This window comes from Mercenaria mercenaria, chromosome 15 (genome assembly GCF_021730395.1).
Source record: "Mercenaria mercenaria strain notata chromosome 15, MADL_Memer_1, whole genome shotgun sequence".
NCBI lineage: Eukaryota > Metazoa > Mollusca > Bivalvia > Venerida > Veneridae > Mercenaria > Mercenaria mercenaria.
The window spans coordinates 66,948,064-66,966,443 of NC_069375.1; the positions used below are offsets into that span (position 1 = coordinate 66,948,064).

At 35.6% G+C, this 18,380-nt stretch overlaps 1 protein-coding gene across 1 annotated transcript in view; it reads right to left on the minus strand.

Annotated features, from left to right (window-relative positions):
* The window catches only part of LOC123557078 (phosphatidylserine lipase ABHD16A-like), a 42,551-nt gene extending 24,653 nt beyond the window's left edge, over positions 1–17,898 (minus strand). The window contains exons 1-8 of the mRNA XM_053525505.1: positions 17,743–17,898; positions 8,260–8,316; positions 6,666–6,732; positions 5,369–5,455; positions 3,440–3,525; positions 3,065–3,138; positions 2,413–2,496; positions 718–791 (exon numbers count right to left, since the gene is read on the minus strand). Of these exons, the coding sequence (XP_053381480.1) occupies positions 718–791; positions 2,413–2,496; positions 3,065–3,138; positions 3,440–3,525; positions 5,369–5,455; positions 6,666–6,732; positions 8,260–8,316; positions 17,743–17,811 (598 nt within the window). The 5' untranslated portion in view covers positions 17,812–17,898. The remainder of the gene's footprint in view (positions 1–717; positions 792–2,412; positions 2,497–3,064; positions 3,139–3,439; positions 3,526–5,368; positions 5,456–6,665; positions 6,733–8,259; positions 8,317–17,742) is intronic.
* Positions 17,899–18,380: the final 482 nt, after the last annotated feature.

Consider the following 18,380-nt stretch of genomic DNA (forward strand, 5'->3'; position numbering starts at 1 on the left):
GTTCAATGTATATGATATTGGACATAGGATATAGACTGGCTCATTTCCTACATTCAGTCTTAAAAATGAAAAAAGACATACATGTATCATAGTCTAGGAGCTAGTCTACCCTCTATCTAACATTACTAACAGTCTTTCTACCAAATGTTATCTAACTTGGTCATTTCAGTAGTTCTTGTGGTAAAAAAATAATGTGTGTGTATGTAAGCTTATATTATAGTCGCCACTGGCTGCCCAAATAAACAACTCCTCCAGAACACTGTTATGCATATTCTTGACTATGTCAACTGATCTGGCTGTGTTAGATCCCATTTACACACCAGGTGCATAACTCCACATGCTGAATAACAATCCTGTGAGGTTTGACGACAAGCATGCATCACTGCACACATTTTGAGATACGCATAAAAAATTCAGACGACAGACATACGGAAAGTCAAGGGTGCAACTCTAGCTGCAACCCCCCCCCCCAACAAAAAGATTTAGGGAGAGAAAAGGGCCATAATCTGTCTTAAATTTAATTGTGTAAAGTTTCAATGCATCACATGTATGTAATGCTTACTGATATATAAACTTGCAAGCAAAACTTTAATAAAGGCGCGATGCTGATGTCAACACAGACATCCGGGTGAAAAGAGCAGCTCTCACTTTCTTTGAACACTAAAGCTAAATATGCCCCTACTAGCCAGATATACAATCTTTATGAAGACAACTTACCAACAAGTGTATTTATTAATGCTGTTGCTCCCGGATACACCATTCGTCGTCCAAACGTGTTTGCACACATATAACTGAAAGTAAGTAACAACAATTTCAAAGATTCTTTCAATTGCCTTAGAGTATGAAAATACCCATATCTGATGAAATTTAGGACAAAATCATCCTGGCTAATTGATCGAGGCATACAAATTTCCTCCCTTGATTTCAATCAAGTGATTCAAGAAAAGAAGTATACAAAATGTATTTTCTATCATAAAGTCTTAAAAACCCTGTATATGAACATGTCTGAGCAGGGTTCTTAAAATAATTCACAGCATTCATGCTATTCTTCATTTACATTGTGCCAAAATCGTGACTTCTACAATTCTAACAAGAAATGATAACGAGAAAATAATTCTGGTACATCCACCTATACTCATAGCTGGTGTCCAACCTTTGGTTCAGGTGAGCTAAAAACTTTATATGAATGAATAAGCCTAACATAGATAAGCCATTAACACCATTATGTAGATATTTAGCACTCCAAGGAAAGAATTCTACAGTAGGCATGTGATAACAAAAACACACTAAGAAACTTGGTTCAATCTGAATATCACGTGTTGTGCCAGGCATGCTTGTATGTTTCCTGTTAATTGTCCAAAGAGGATGAAGACTTAATGTTAATTAAATGTAACACAAAACAAATTGTTTGGTACATAACTGTTACCCACCAAGCTCCTTTAGTGTTTTACATCAAGCACTAAGTAACCCTAACATCAATATATTTGTAGACTTTGATACTACTTTGTACAGAAACATCTAGATGTTTTTTATGTATTTTACGATGTTAGGTTAAGTGAATATCAATTAAAACAAAGCAACAATCAATACAAAATGTCATCCAATAATTTTTTGTTTGGTTTAACATCATACAGACACAAATATTTGATGACTTTCCAGCTTTTGATGGTGGAGGAAAATACCAGGTGCCCATCCATGCATTACTTCAGGCACAGTAGGTAAGGACAGGCACCTGGGCAAAACCACCATCCTTTCATTATTTGATTTGGGTTTGACGCAATTTTTTCGACAGTATTTCAGTCATGTAACGGCGGGCAGTTAACCTAACTAGTTTTCCTGGATTCTAAACCAGTACAAACCTGTTCTCCACAAGTAACTGGCAACTTCCCCACATGAATCAGAGTTGGAGGGCTAATAATTTCAGACATAATGTTGTTTATCAATTAGTCAGGGAGAACATACGCCCCACCCGAGGATCGAACTCACGACCCCGTGATCCGTAGACCAACGCTCTACCTATTGAGCTAAGCGGCGGGCCCCAACCTTTCATAAGCCAGCTGGATGGCTTCCTCACATGAAAGAATTCCATACCCCAAGCAGCAAGTGGTAGATCTTGCCACTCATTAACTGCTTTACTTTATTTTATCATGTTTATTTTGTACCCTGAGGAAGGTTAATCCAGATGAACATTGGTAATAAATGAAAAGGAATGGTTGCATTTTGTAGTTTTGACTACTTTTAATATCTATATAGACTCATCAACTGAAACTGTGATGAAAAGAAGAAACAGATGGAGCAGTTTATATTCACATTAAAGAGTTTCAAATGCTTTCATGGCCGTTCAACCTCACACTTACCCTGAATTCAACATTTCACCATAAAACCAACATATAAAATAAGCTAGACAATCACCTGAGTATATCTGTTGGAATAGAGAAGACAGACCGAGGAGGGTCTCTGTTACTAGATGCTTGAATTTTTGTCTTTTTCACCTCCCTGAAAGAAGAGTTATATAATTTAAAGTCTTCTAATAAATGATCATTGCTGTCACCTAAGTTAATAGTAACAGAAATTCATCTACATTTAAACTTGTGCTAAAAGAATGCCTGAGAATACAGGCCCTTTGACTATAACAGCTACTAGTTTTATTTCTGATAAAAAATGTTTTCCATGTACATAAACCTGTGAATAAAGGGCCCCTGCAAATCAAGATAACTCCTTGGTATTCCTTAGTGAAAACTTTATTGACTTAACTGTAAAAAGTCAAAGTACAGTAATAAAAGGGGAGCAACTGCTATACATCTTGAAAACACAAACATACCAGTCTTAAACATCCTTTTGTGCTTACTGCTTTCATGAATTTTGTGGTGTTAATCCTAGAAATCAATCCCACCACACAAAATTCCCCTTTATTGTATCTTTACAATTTGAAATCCACAAAGTTATGCCCCTGCCTCTTTTGAGCAAACGATGGAATTTTATGCACATGGAATTAAATGATTTCCCAGTAAATTGCATGAACTACTGTATGAAGTCTCTCTATAAAGTATGAAATATTACGTACCCAACATTAACATCCTTCCACCTCCATGCAACTGGACTTGCCCAGTAGGCATAGTCATATCCCGCTAACAGTTTCTGAAATAAGTATTACAGTCCAAACTAAGTCCATGTATCTAAATTTGCTTCTCTACAGCTCTGTAACAGTAGCTAAAAGATACATTGTTTCGACTGCATTCATGCATACTGCAAACAGTCTTTTTTAAAATTCATAACATTTTTTGGGATTGTTAGGGCTTCAGTCATTTTCAAGGGGTTTTAAAGGACAAGCATCAAAGTCAAGGACTTTTTAAGGTACAGTTATATCCTAATTAAGGTCTATGGTTAATGTCAGTCACAAAAATATTTTGATACATAGTGAAACCAAGACAATACATACCCTGTTTTGTTCATTAAAAACTCTTTGAGCATTCATCAGAACAGCTGTAAATGTCATATAGTCAGGGTTCATATATCTGCCAAAACCTACAAACAAAAACAAATGTAACTCTTTGTAATTAAACTTCTGTGTTTTGGGTAACCTAAGCCTTTTTTTACAGAAATAAAAGCAAGAGTCACTGTGGCAGACTGTCATTAAATATGCCCGTCATCAAACTTGGCCTAATTCAAGGGCCATAACCCAAGAGTGCCTGTAGCGATTAGGCTGGTTATCCAACTTGGCTGAGATATTAAGCCCACAAACATAGTCAGCAAGTTTGGTGAAGATCGGATGAAAACTGGTTAACTTAGAGAGCGGACAAGGCTAAATTTGCAGATTTCGAGTATTTTAAAGGGCCATAATCCATGAGAACCTTAGGCGATTTGGCTGGTTTTCCAACTTGGCCAAGGTATTATGCCCACAAACATTATCTGCAAGTCTGTGGAAGATCGGATGAAAACTGTTTGACTTAGAGAACGGACAAGGTTAAATTAACAGTTTTTCGAGTAATTCAAGGGCCATAGTCCAAGAGTGCCTCAGGCAATTTTGCTGGTTATTAAACTTGGCCGAGATATTATGCCCACAAACATTGTCACCAAGTTTGGTGAAGATCGGATGAAAACTATTTGACTTAGAGAGCAGACATGCTTTTGGATGCCAACCGCCAACCCGCCATGGGTGTTCACATAATACGACCTGCTCTTTCAGAGACGGGCGTATAAAAAGTAAGTCGAGTTGCACTTTTCATCCTGTAATAATATGTAGTTAGATATGTGGGAGTCACCTTAAGTATCTGCGTCTGGTTTCACTGTTTTGAGTGTAATGAAAAAAACAACGTAATAACCAAGTCCCTACCCTACCTAGCTTTTATTGAGACTGTTACCCAGAAAACAGACTTTTTAACATGAACATTCATTCAGGACTTCCCTTTATTGACAAATTTAAATCCACAATAATGCTGACAAAGTTCAATATTAACTCAATTGAGTAATTAAGGTAAGTGTAACATTGTTTTATCAGATTTTCTGTTTTTGTTGGGTTTAACATCACACTGACAAAGTTACAGGTCTTATGGCGACTTTGCAGTTTTGATGGTGGGGGAAGAACCCATTTGCCCCTCTGTACATTATTTAATCACAAGCAGGCATCTCGATAGAACTATCGACCTTCTGCAAGCCAGCGAGACGGCTTCCTCACATGAAGGATTCATTGCCCGGAGTGAGGCTCACATTGGTGAGGGGCAAGTAATTAAAATCAGCTACCTTAACCCCTCGACCACGAAGACCCCCCCCTTATTTTACTGGAAGAGTTCAATAAATTCAATATTAAATCTATGCAAATGTACTGTGTAATCTTGTTTAAAAAAATTATCACACACGAAGATAATTTTTTCAAAAATTTCCCTATGGATTATCAGTTTTTATGGAAACAAAAGTGAATGTGAATTAAAACACCATACCATACTCCACAGGTAACTGATAGCTTCTCCGCATGAATCAGAGGTGGAGGACTAATTATTTCAGATACAATGTCTTTATCATATCATCAACTGAGATTCAAACTAAAGATCCAACTGCAGTGCAACCATTGTAGAGCAATACTGCTTGGAAAACTAAAATGCATTTTATTTCAAAGAGGCTGTAGCTCCATTGATGTTAATTCAGTAAATTATTTAATAGAAAAAAAAAAAAAAAAAAAAAAAAAAAATATATACATCTAACCTGGTGTCCTCAAGTTAGTTCTATAATCATGTTTAATGGACTGGAAAATAATTATGTAATTGTAATTTGTAATGTCATTTATACGCAAAACTTAGAATTTCATGGAAACGTCATACAGAAAAAAATACAGCTGAGTATAAATGTTATCGCAACAGAAAATGAATATTACCTCTCACTAATACTGCTGTGTAATACAAGGTTCCTATGTACATCACAAACTTCCCTAGGTTTACAACTCCTTCTGCTGTAAAATGGCCTGGAAATAAAATACAAATAAATTGGTACTTTATGTTAACAACACTGAATGACTGCTACCTGTGTTTCTGACAGTACTTACACCTTTTATAATATAAAAATATTACTGTATGGGCTCTGAAACTTGTGTCAAGTTTCACTATCACAGGATTAAAACCCAAGAACACTGCCACTCGCTGGTGTACAATTCTGAACAAAGACACCCAAGAAAATTTAAACACTCAAGATTTTCAGGGTGAATTGATAAGCATCTTAAAGTAGAGAAAATCTCTCCTCTCCATTGTTTTCAATGTGTGCAAAAATGTTATACTTCAAGGATTATAGATGCCTGTCTGTGTAAGACAGGGTTTTTCTAATAGAGAAACAGGGTACAGGGTGGAACGAAAAACTGAGTGTTACGTATTTTCATCCATGCAGTCAGACTGTCCTGCTTTGGAAAAAATAGCTGTAATTCACAAGCAAACATGTAAGATCATTTTTTCTTGCCCATCATGTTCAAAACAGGCCAAGATGACAAAATAGATGCACGGATGCGCAGGCTGGTCTGGATCCATGCTGTTCACTTTCAAAGCCTGTTGCAATAGGAGAAATCATTAGAGCACAGCATAGATCCTGACCAAACTGCGCAGATGCTAAGGCTGGTCTTGATCCATGCTGGTCGTAAACGCACTATGTTGGTTTTCTCATGGCGCTGCTCATATGTGTTAAAACCAGTACCTACAATAAAGGTAAATCAGACACATAATATAACCAATGCCATTTTTTATTGACAGATTTATTGGAAGTATAATAGGGCTATTATAATAGTAGGTTGATGTAGGATCCTGTATTCAGCTCGAGTGGATTTTGCCAAGTCAGTTCAAACGAGTGTGATCAGACCTGGCAAAAATCTATGAATACAAAATCCCAGATCTAGCTACTGTTATAATGACCCTTTTATTAGCTACCTCAACCTTTTTGTTTGTTGATTTGTTATCGAACAAACTCTTCGATGTTCATCAAAGTTAAAGAAGAACTAGGTGTAGTTTTTGTGTGCACTATTTATAGATCTGTGTCAGGTCATGCATATTAAATGTAAGTAGTCTGGCAAGATTATACAATACCAAATGTACAATACGGATTTTTTTCCGCCTGTTCGTATTTACTTGTGAAATGCAAGCCATATTTTTGACAGAATTCATATAGGTATAAAATAAAGTATATTACACTACCTCTCCTGTAAAGAATTCCAATCAGTAGAGGTGATGTCCAATAAGACAGAGACCAACAGAACCGTATCTGAAATACAAGCCAGTTTTTTTTTAATTTAGGGTTTACATTCCAAACTATTTGTTCATCATGTTCACAGTTGAAAATTTTAGAATGAAAAGTTTAAAAATGTAAATTTACAAAAAGCTTTATACAAAATGAATACTGTGATATATATGTCATTTGTAAATATCATATGAAGTAATTTTAGTACTGATTATTCTCAGACTGTTAAAAGCTAAATTTCAGGGTTGGCAAATTCAATTGTCCATTTTGTTCAGGTTGTCCCAAAGCTTGTATGGACTAGTGAAATTTGACCAGAATTTACTATAAAACTATCATACGGACAAGTACAAAATAGCAATTGACAAAAACGGACAAGCAACTCAAAATCTGATTTCGCCGCCCCCGCAGCAACACAGAATATTGATTTTTCATTCTTTGTCATCCTTTCTAAGTTTCAGAACTTCCCAGAAGACATCTTTCAAATGCCATTCAAATCATTCTAATTTTACTAGTTTGCATAGTAACATGTTTGTACAGCAATATCCATTTTTGTATGTAAATGAGTCACTTTAATCAAGTGCCAGACTAATGAGAGCTTATAATAATTCATCATAATTATTCAGTATTTGAGCCGTGCCATGGGAAAACCAACATAGTGGGTTTGCGACCAGCATGGATCCAGACCAGCCTGCGCATCCGCGCAGTCTGGTCAGGCTCCATGCTGTTCGCTTTTAAAGGCTATTGGAATTGGAGAAACTGTTAGCGAACAGCATGGATCCTGACCAGACTGCGCGGATGCGCAGGCTGGTCTGGATCCATGCTGGTCGCAAAGCCACTATGTTGGTTTTCTCATGGCACGGCTCATTTTGTGTTTTCCATTTTAGCATCTTTTTACAACAATTTTTCTGTCAGGTAAATGAGGGTAGCTGTAGTTATAGCAGTGAACACCATGCCAAGCTTTGGTAGACACGTGATATGATACCCCACTCAGTCACATTATACTGACACAGGGATGACCGGTTCTAAAAGTAACCTCTCAATGCTGAGTGCAAAGCGAGGAACCTACTTGTTAATGTACAATTTTTAATGTCTTTTGTAAGACACAGCCAGGAAACGAGCCAACAGCCACATTAAAGATCTACTTCTAGGCTTCTGAGGTGTTCTTTTTTTTAATTATGTAACATTTAGTACCAAAGATCCTTAACACAGCATTAACTTGTGTAATTTTATAACCATAGTCTCATAGATCTGGCTATCTCTAAGGTATTTTCAAGTCCCATCCCCCCCAAAAAATGTGCACTAAGTATCAATCATTTTAAGTCAAATTTAGGTTATCTCGAGGTAAAACGCCCAATCCCTTGTACTTGGAGTATAAGATACTGAGTTTGAACTGTGTATGAATTTAACAATAACTTTTCTCTGTATATATGAAATTTACAATTACATTATTAATTTATAGATAGAATGTAATCCGACTGGGTTATATGACTATAAATGTAAAATGAACAGGCAGACAGACAGAGATCTATATGAAAAAGTTTTGTGACTTACTGTTCCGATAACCCTGTCAGCACCTGATTCCAGCAGTGATGGTTCATAGTTTTTTCCCTAGGAAGAAAACAAAAACAAATAATTACAAAGCAGGAAAGTATATCTAGGCAGTTAAACTCGATTGTAAGCAAGAAAAAAAGGCAAGAAATAATTTGCATACAAAAAAGTATTCAACAGGAACATCCACAGATATTTTGGAGCTGGGACCTGCTGTACAACTGAACCCTGACCTGGTTGAAAATTTGGCCAAATATAAATGAAGTTACTGTCGCTATTTAAAAGCATTCTAGTGCTGCGGTTGTTGTTGTTGTTTTGCGGCATCTGTGCTGAGACTTCTTCGAAATATAGTATTTTTTAAAATAAGCACTATTAATCCTTACCCTGCTAAAGTTCTGTAATGAAATTTTGGACAGTATACCTTGTATACCTGAATTACCGGCCTGGGATTGACCGGGATATAGATATTACCGTGAATGTCCTGTTTTGACACTTAACATGAAAAGTACTTTACACTTTTTCTCTCATTATTTATGCTCAATGTGCTTAGATTTTTAGAAAAAACTATTTTAAAATTTGAAAATTTGGGTGTCTTTCTTTCTATTTGACACTGATCAAATAAATCAAGGAATTTCGATACGTGACTAGTCATTATGGTTAACCTTTGCAATTTTTCTCTGCTAATTTTCAATGAAGTTGCTTATTTCTGCCAAATCTGTTTCATATTTAGTTTGACCTATTGTAAAATAGAATGCTTTCTTTGTCTTAGATCAATTTAACAACTTCTCTAGACTGAAAGTTGAAATTCACAGTAATAGGTATATCATGTGGCCAGAAAATGCTAAAATTCCCCACCTCTGTTCTTTGAATGACAAAAGTGGAACTTTTACCTGGTGTTTTGATGAATGTTTTGCCAAAAGTCTAAAGCTAAAATATCATGTAATTAAACAGAATAGAATATTATACATATCCTTTCATACAATCATTTTGTTAGAAACACATGATAAATAGAGTCCACTGAATACCGAGTACACTGAATATCCAGTATACTATTATATGTTAAAAGGGGTGCTTACCATAAAGATACTGACAGAATAGCAAACAGTGCAGATCATGATCAGCCTGCACATCCATCCATGCAGTCTGATCATGACCTGCACTGTTCACCATCTGTGCAGTCTGATCATGATCTGCAATGTTCGCCATTCTGTCAGTAGGCAGAATCAGTTGTGTCCAGCATGATAAGAGCTAATACAATAAATCATGTTCTTAACTTTGTATATGAATATTTATAAATTGTATAAATGAAATGTCGATTTTCTCAAAACATTCAATAAATTTGCGAAAGATGTTTTTTTTTTCAATTTTGGTTAAATTGATTTCTTCCTTCTAATCAGCTGAGATGGCGTACCCATGAAAATAGGAGATCTGATTCATGCCTCATGTTCTCAAAAAAAAAAAAAGTGCTGTCAGTCCGGGGCTCGAACCCAGGACCCATTGCTTACAGGACGAGTGCTCTACCAACTGAGCTAACTGGCTGCCTGACACATATTCTCCCCTTACGTGACCAAGTCCGTACCTTGACATACACCCCAACAAATTGGAAATTCGTTCTAGAATTCCAGAGGTACATAATATTGCATGCATCTTAAGACTGACCAAGCAAGCATGCCATGGTCCAATGTTGGGCGTCAAATGCAACAGGGTGAGAAAAATGTGCAGTCAGTCTGGGGTTCAAACCCAAGACCTCTCGCTTACAGGGCGAGTGCTCTACCGACTGAGCTAACCGGCTGCCTAAAACATCTTCTCCCCTAACATGACCAAATCCGTACCATGACATACACACCCACAAATTGGAAATTCGTCCTCGAATTCCGAAGGTACATAATACTGCAAGCGTCGTAAGACTGACCAAGCAAGCATGCCATGGTCCTAAGCTGGGCGCCAAATATCACAGGGTGCCCCAACCTGGGGCAGTGGCATGCTTGCAAACGTCACAGGGTGAGAAAAATGTGCAGCCAGACGGGGACTCGAACCCATATGGCCGGGCCTCGGAATTCCGTTCCGATGCTCAAGTGACTACATCTGTATCTGTAGGGTATACGACGCAGGACCACTTCTGGTATAAGGCGTCAGGGTGAGTGGGGCCGTTCAGTAACGATGTGTGAGAGCTGTTTTAAAGCTCTCTACTGTTTCTGCGCATGCGATATTGTCTTTCAGTCTATTCCAGTCCTGCACTGCCTTAATAAAAAAAGAATGTCTGTATTGATCTAAGTTGGCGTTATTTACTTTGAAACAGTTTGAGTGGTTAAAGCAGAATTTTTCAACGATGTTTGAGCTGATGCTGTCACTTATAATTTTAGGACGTATTCGTCTTTTATTAAGTAGATCTACTGGTGTTAAATAACTGTTCTTCTTAATTGCCGGCACCATACCCCTGACGATTTTCGACATATTTCGATCCCAACCATTTTGAATTTCAGCGGGTACTTTATATATAAGCAATTACAGGCGTCGGAGACTATTCAGTGTAATGCTGTCACGTTGGGGCGCCAAATGTTACTGTGAGAAAAATGTGCTGCCAGACCGGGACTCGAACCCAGGCCTCGGAAAGTCTGTTCCGATGCTCTAGCGACTGAGTTAACCGGCCGCCCACACACTTTCTCCCTGTTTTAATATTCAAGTTCTATACTGTGACATATGTAAATTTACAGTTAATCTGTAAATATACCACATTCCTAAATCTGATAAATACATATCCCGGCACAACCAGTTTTCGACCGCTTAACAAGTTTTCTGTGCAGTTTTGTACAAATGCAAGTCCAAATCTTTGGTTTAATGTCTAACACGTTCTATCAGCATAAGTGCTATAAAAGCATACCATTTAAGTTTCAAGTTTCTAACCAATCAAATCCCTGGCATGATGGTTTGAAAGCCATCAGTAGGAAGTCATGCTGAAAAGTTACAACCTAAATTCGACCACAGGTGGTATTTTCCTTCCAGCAAAATGAAACAGCACTAAACATTTACTGTAGTTTCATTACAACATGGCAAACATAGAACACCCAAAATTCAAGTCTGGCAACAAACACCAAAACCAACATGGCAGATCAATATACTGTAGGTACACTTCCCTAAATTGGCAGCTAAATTACAGGGGTTAGGGTAAAGTAAATGGCAGACAAAATTTAGTGCATTATCTAAAGAACTATATCATGTGCTCAATTACTCAAGAGAACCAGTGTGTCACATCTGCTACTTTGATAGCTGTCACAGATGACAATGTATTATATAACTGCTAAGCTTTTGACACTCTGAATATTTCAAATTGCTTAGAAAATGAAGGAAACTGCTGCAAGGACAGGCATCATGATTGCATTGTCAAAATAATTTAACAGAAGTATGCTTCACAAGTCTGGCAGTAAGCATGTGTTAAGCAATAAACATTTAGTGCAAAAGATATATAAATACCGATATTGACTTAAGCAAGAATAGTTAGTAGACAAGGAAAGATGCAGGTTTTTTAGTAATAAGAAAAACCTCATGAAAACATAGTACTGCTACATGAATGGAATTTATATAATTTTCCAAGTACCCTAACTCAAGGAGAATAGGTTCCTAACATGTTCTGTCTCTGCTGTAAACAGTTAAACAATCACAACTGATAAACTTGGCTTGTACAGATTTTTATAGGGAGTGCACCGGAAAATTGCGAAGCATTAGTCAAAGACATGTGCAAAGAGTATTTGAAAATTGAGGATGCAGACTCCTTTACATTCGAGAAAGTTCTGCGGCTGGGGAAACGGACTGGCTCAAAAAATCGCCCCATTCTCGCGAGATTTCAGTTTAGTCATCAGCGAGAACGCGTTAGGACTGTTTCGTTCGACTTGGCAGACGACTTGAAGGCGGCAAGACGCGGAGTAGGAGCACATCTCCCGAGGACCATACGTGATGCACGAAAACCACTGTACCCAGCAATGGATGAGGCAATTAAAAACGGAAAATCTGTAAAATTCATTGGCAAAAAACTATTCATTAACAACGAGGAGTACAAACCAGAACCTGAAACATAGGAAGGTCGTGAAGAGCAAACTTTAAAGGTTTTATTCTGGAACGTTAATGGCCTTAAAAGGAATATCGTTGACAGTGACTTTCTTTCATTTTTATCCGAGTATGACCTTGTTTTCTTGAACGAAACATGGATTTCAAAAACTGACCAGTTTATTTATGATATAGACGGTTTTTCTTGTACTCAGATTCCTGGAAATAAATCTAATAATGCCAGGAGAGGAAGATATAGTGGTGGAATATCTTTTTATTATAAAAACAGTTTAAGAAAATATGTTCATGTATGTGAAAAAAATCAGTACGGTTCTATTTGGATAAGATTAAGCCGCGAACTATTTTTGTTTGAGGAAGATGTTTATATATGCCATATTTATGTACCACCTATGAACTCAAATGTAGTAAAAGAGGATGAATTTGATTTTTTTGATAGTCTCGAAAGTGATATTTTGAAATATAATGAGTTAGGCAAGATTTACATAACTGGCGATTTTAACAGCCGAACTGCTTCTGTTACAGATTATTTTGAATTTGATAAGTACTTAGATGAAAACCTGCCGTTTGTTAATAGGGTTCAAATTTCAGAACGCGCCAATAGAGATCACGTGATCGACATGTACGGACGGCGATTACTAGATTTATGCATGGCAATAGGTATCCTAATAGTTAACGGTCGAGTCTCACGTGACCGTGACGTAGGTAATTACACATACTGTTCATATCGAGGTCAGAGTACAATAGATTATTTACTTTTAAACTTTGAGGATTTTAGTACTCTCCATAATTTTGATGTACTGACCTTTAATGAATTTTCAGATCACGCGCCTTTAGTCTTTAGTCTTCTGAGAAAGTATGGAAGTGCTTCAAAAACATCTGCAGAACCCGAAACTTTTACTCATAAGATCGTATGGGATAGTTCTAAAGTTAGTGATTTCATTGACAGGCTTTCGAGTAAAAATGATATAATTTCACATCTGTCTGAAATAGTAAATACGGAACCGGTAGACACTATAGTCAGCAATTTTTCCTCGATTTTGTTAGAGGTAGCTTTTGATATTTTTGGCCAAGAAAGTAAATCGAAAAAAAAACAGATCCTTTAAAAAAAGAATGTAAATGGTTCGACGATAGATGTTATAATGAAAAGAAAGTTTTTAATAGTAAACGGAACAATTTTACACGTAATAAAACTGAAATTTCTAGATGCAACTTTATACATGCGCGAACACGTTATAATAAAGTAAAGAAAATTGCAAAAAGAAAATACAAAATTAATGAAGGTAAGCGACTGGAAAATTTAGCCGATATGAACCCCAGGAAATTCTGGAAAAATATTAATAAACAAGAGCACCGCCTTGCGGGTGCTGACGCTCATCTGATTTTTTTTGTATAAAGGGCCATCATTCTTGCAAAAAGCAGGATAGAGTTATGTTTCTTGATGTACAGTGACCACTTATGATGGTGAAAAACTGTTGCAAGTTTTAAAGCAATAGCTTTGATAGTTTATGAGAAAAGTTGACTTAAACATAATATTCAACCAAGAAAATGATTTTTCTAAGTCCAAAAGGGGCAATAATTATTGCAAAAAGCAGGATGGAGTTATGTTGCTTGCTGTACAGGGTCAGCTTATGATGGTGAACAACAGTTGCAAGTTTTAAAGCAATAGCTTTGATGGTTTAAGAGAAAAAGTTGACCTAAACATAAAACTTAACCAAGAAATCTGATATTTTCTAAGTCCAAAAGGGGCCATCATTCTTGCAAAAAGCAGGATGGAGTTATGTTTCTTGCTGTACAGGGTCAGCTTATGATGGTGAACAAGTGTTGCAAGTTTTAAAGCAATAGCTTTGATAGTTTAGGATAAAAGTTGACCTAAACATAAAATTTAACAAAGAAAACTGATTTTCTAAGTCCAAAAGGGGCAATAATTCTTGCAAAAAGCAAGATGGAGTTATGTTTCTTGATGTACAGGGTCTGCTTATGATGGTGAACAAGTATTCCAAGTTTCAAAGCAATAGCTTTGATAGTTTAGGAGAAAAGTTGACCTAAACATAAAACTTAACCAAGAAATCTGATATTTTCTAAGTACAAAAGGGGCCATAAATCTTGCAAAATGCAAGATGGAGTTATGTTTCTTGCTATACAGGGTCAGCTTATGATGGTGAACAAGTATTCCAAGTTTCAAAGCAATAGCTTTAATAGTTTAGGAGAAAAGCTGACCTAAACATAAAACTTAACCAAGCAACGCCGACGCAGACGCCGACGCCGACGCCGACAACCGCTCAAGTGATGACAATAACTCATCATTTTTTTTCAAAAAATCAGATGAGCTAAAAAATGAAAAAACAGTCTGAAAGTTCGGAATCACTATCATTAAACAATTTACATATGCATTTTAAAACATTATTTGGAGAAACGCTTACAGATGAAAATGAAAGAGATACTTTTGCAGAAAATCAAGATGATGAATTAGACACTTTTTTCTCTGAAAATGAATTATGTACCGCCATCTTCTCTCAGAGTCAAAATAATAATAAATCGCCAGGTAGTGACAATATCATAAGTGAAATGTTAAAAGCGTCATTTAATATTATCTCCCCTTTTTTTGCTTAAACTGTATAACAGATTATTTGATACGGGAGACTACCCATTATCATGGGGAGAGGGAAATATTGCACCAGTTTTCAAAAAGGGTAATATCCATGAAGCAAAAAATTATAGAGGGATTACACTAATTAATACAATGGCAAAGGTATATTCACAATTTCTGTTAAATAGATTAACTTTATGGTCAAAAAAATATGATAAAATTTCTGATAATCAGTTCGGATTTCAAAAGGGGAAATCAATTAGTGACTGCATTTTCATATTACACTCGGTAATCTCAAAAGTGCTGAATTCGGGGCATAAACTTTATTGCATTTTCATCGATTACCAACAGTGTTTTGATAAAATCGATAGGTCATTTCTTTGGCAAAAAACTTATCTCAGCAAACGTTAGCTCCAAATTAGTCCGTGCAATTAAGTCCATGTACAGTACTGTCAAATCTTGCGTACGTTATAAAGGCAAATGTTCAGAATTTTTCAACTGTGATATCAGCTTGAAACAGGGGGATCCGAGTTCGCCGTTACTCTTTATGCTGTTCGTGAACGACCTAATACAGAATATTAATTCAGACCTAGATAATATTTTTACAACAGGCGAAATGAAACTATTTCTTATTCTTTGTGCAGATGATCAAGTTCTTTTTGCTAAATCCCCCGAAACTTTACAATCAATGTTAAATTATGTTGTGCATTACTGTAACGAATGGGGTTTGAAAATAAATACTACAAAAACGAAAGCTATGATATTTGAAAAAGGAAGGCACACGAATTTCAATTTTTATATTAATGGTACACAAATTGAAGTTGTGGAGAGCTTTAAATACTTAAGAATGACATTATTTAAAAATGGTAATTGGTTTAGAAGTCAGAAAGTTATATCTCAACATGCATCTTTTGCTTTGTTTAATTTGTTTCGTTTATTTAGAAATGCTGAATTCTCTATAATGCAATAATTCAAACTTTTCGACACATTAGTTAGCTCTATTCTTAATTTTTGCTCAGAAATCTGGGGTTATCATAACTCTCCAGATATTGAGAAACTGCACACAAAATTTATTCGGTACATTCTGGGTGTAAAGAGGTCAACAAACATAACTGCACTTTACGGCGAGACGGGTCGAGTCCCATTATCAGTCAGGGGTGTAACTGTTTCAAGTTATCGCAGTTTATAACCCATTTGAGTTATTGGTTAAACTTTCATAACTTGTTTCAGTTATCATGAAATATTACAAAGCCCCCCTGTGCCAATTCCTCATTTTGAATGAGACTAATGCAATTATATCTTGAATCCTTGACCTTTTATCTTTCCAGCTGTGCAGTAGAATTTTTTACGCAAGGCTGATAAAGTCTTACGCAAAAGCTTTAAAGCTATAAAACTCTTAATATCTCATTATTATCCCATTATGCTTATCAGGTCATGCACAGACTAAAAGAGAATTTGATTAACCTCAGTTTGCTACTAATTTCACTTTAAAGGTCACTTTGTGAGAACAGCAAAAAGACTTTTTTTGAATAACTTACCTGAGTTAACTATATTTTATAACTAATACAGGTTACAGAATGCTTGAAAAAGTAACTGAAATAGGTTACATAACTTAAAACAGTTACACCCCTGACTGATTATCAGTTATTCGAAAAGTCAACATGCTCAAATATTGGTTAAAAATGCTATCACAAAATGATGACTCTCTTGTTAAACAGACATTTAAAATGTTAAAGCAAGATGCTGAAAATAATAGGCTATACAATGGAAATAATTGGGCGTACCAAATAAAACGCATTCTTGATGACCATGGATTTAGTTATGTTTGGGATTATCAGTCTAATATTGATATACCATTTGATGCTATTAAAGAAAGAATTTATGATATTTACATGCAAACATGGTATAGTGATATAAATAATTCAAGACGTCTTCAGTCCTATGCAATTCTTAAGTATGATTTCGAATTAGAAAAATATTTAAAAGTGATCTCGGAACCAAAATACAGAATAGCTTAAATAGCCAGATTTAGAACGTCTTTGCATAATCTGTTCATAGAAACTGGTAGATATGAAAATATAGATAGGGAGGCAAGGCTCTGTAGATTTTGTAACATGAACCAAATTGAAAACAAGTCGTCACCTAAATGTAACAAAGTCGTATCTTATTATAAATTTATAGTAAGATACGACTTTGTTGCGTTGAGGTGACGAAGTATCACTTTCTGTTAGTTTGCCCTTATTACCGGGATTTAAGAATAAAATTTTTTAAACCCTATTTTTGCCATTGGCCAACAATAAAAAAGTTTGAAAGTATCATATCTACTACCTCATATAAAACAATATATAATGTTGCGAAATTTATCTACTTTGCAAACCTTAAGCGCAGATGATAATAATAAAAGTTGTAAAATCTCCAGTACTCATGAAAAAAAATACCTGTGTTTTCATGTAACGTTCAGTGTTAAGTCTTAGCTAATCTTTTTTTATATTAAGCTAACCTCATTTTTATAGATGTCATTTATCAGATATTTCTTTAAAATAACTGAATATGATTATCAATGAATATATGTAATTTATACTTTGTTTTGGAAATTCCATGTTCTCTTTGTGTTCTCTTCGACTTTGTAGCTAGAAACATTGTAACATTGTTTAAAGCTAAATAAAATTATTGTAGATTTTTATCATACAAAGTCCTAGGCAGTCGAAAATAGGTTGTGCTCGAAAATAGGATGTGTGGGGATACATGATGGGTAATTCCAATTTAAAAAAAAAAAATCCATTCCTTTCATTTTTAACAAACTTAGGACACAACTATAACATATTATAAATTCTTACTGGTGTGAGGCCGTTTTGAAAAATTCTGAAAAGCTTTGGTCCTCGAAGAACACTAAAAAATGTTGTCATGTTTGTTTTAGAAAGTATTTTTGTTTCTTTTTATTTATAATCACGATCCATATAAACGCTTGGTATAATGCAATAAAATCCGATTAAGGCTAAACACCACTAAATCCCGGTATGTCAAACACCGAACATGAGTCATGTCCGCGGAAATGAATGGTAAATACCGAACATGAGCGATTATTATTTTATTAAAGCAATTTATCGCATAGTGCGGCAATTTTCCTTTGATCTTTGCAGCATGTTATACATAGTAACACACATTATTACTACAAAACTGTGCTGATATCTTACAAAACTGTTGCGATATATATCAACACGGAAATCTCTATGGAGTTTCATAAGAAAAAAAGTGTTCCGATATATATCAGCACAGTAAAACTGTTCCGATATATATCGGAACACTTTTGCTCTATTGAGGTCCTATCAAGGGAGTATAATTTTTTCCTTTCAAAGAAAAGATGATTTTAGCTCCAATTTACAGTTCACAGAGAAAGAATTGTCACAAACACCTACATTTATAAAGTAAAAGAATAAATAAACTAGAATATTTCTCCTTGATAGTTATTGCCAAA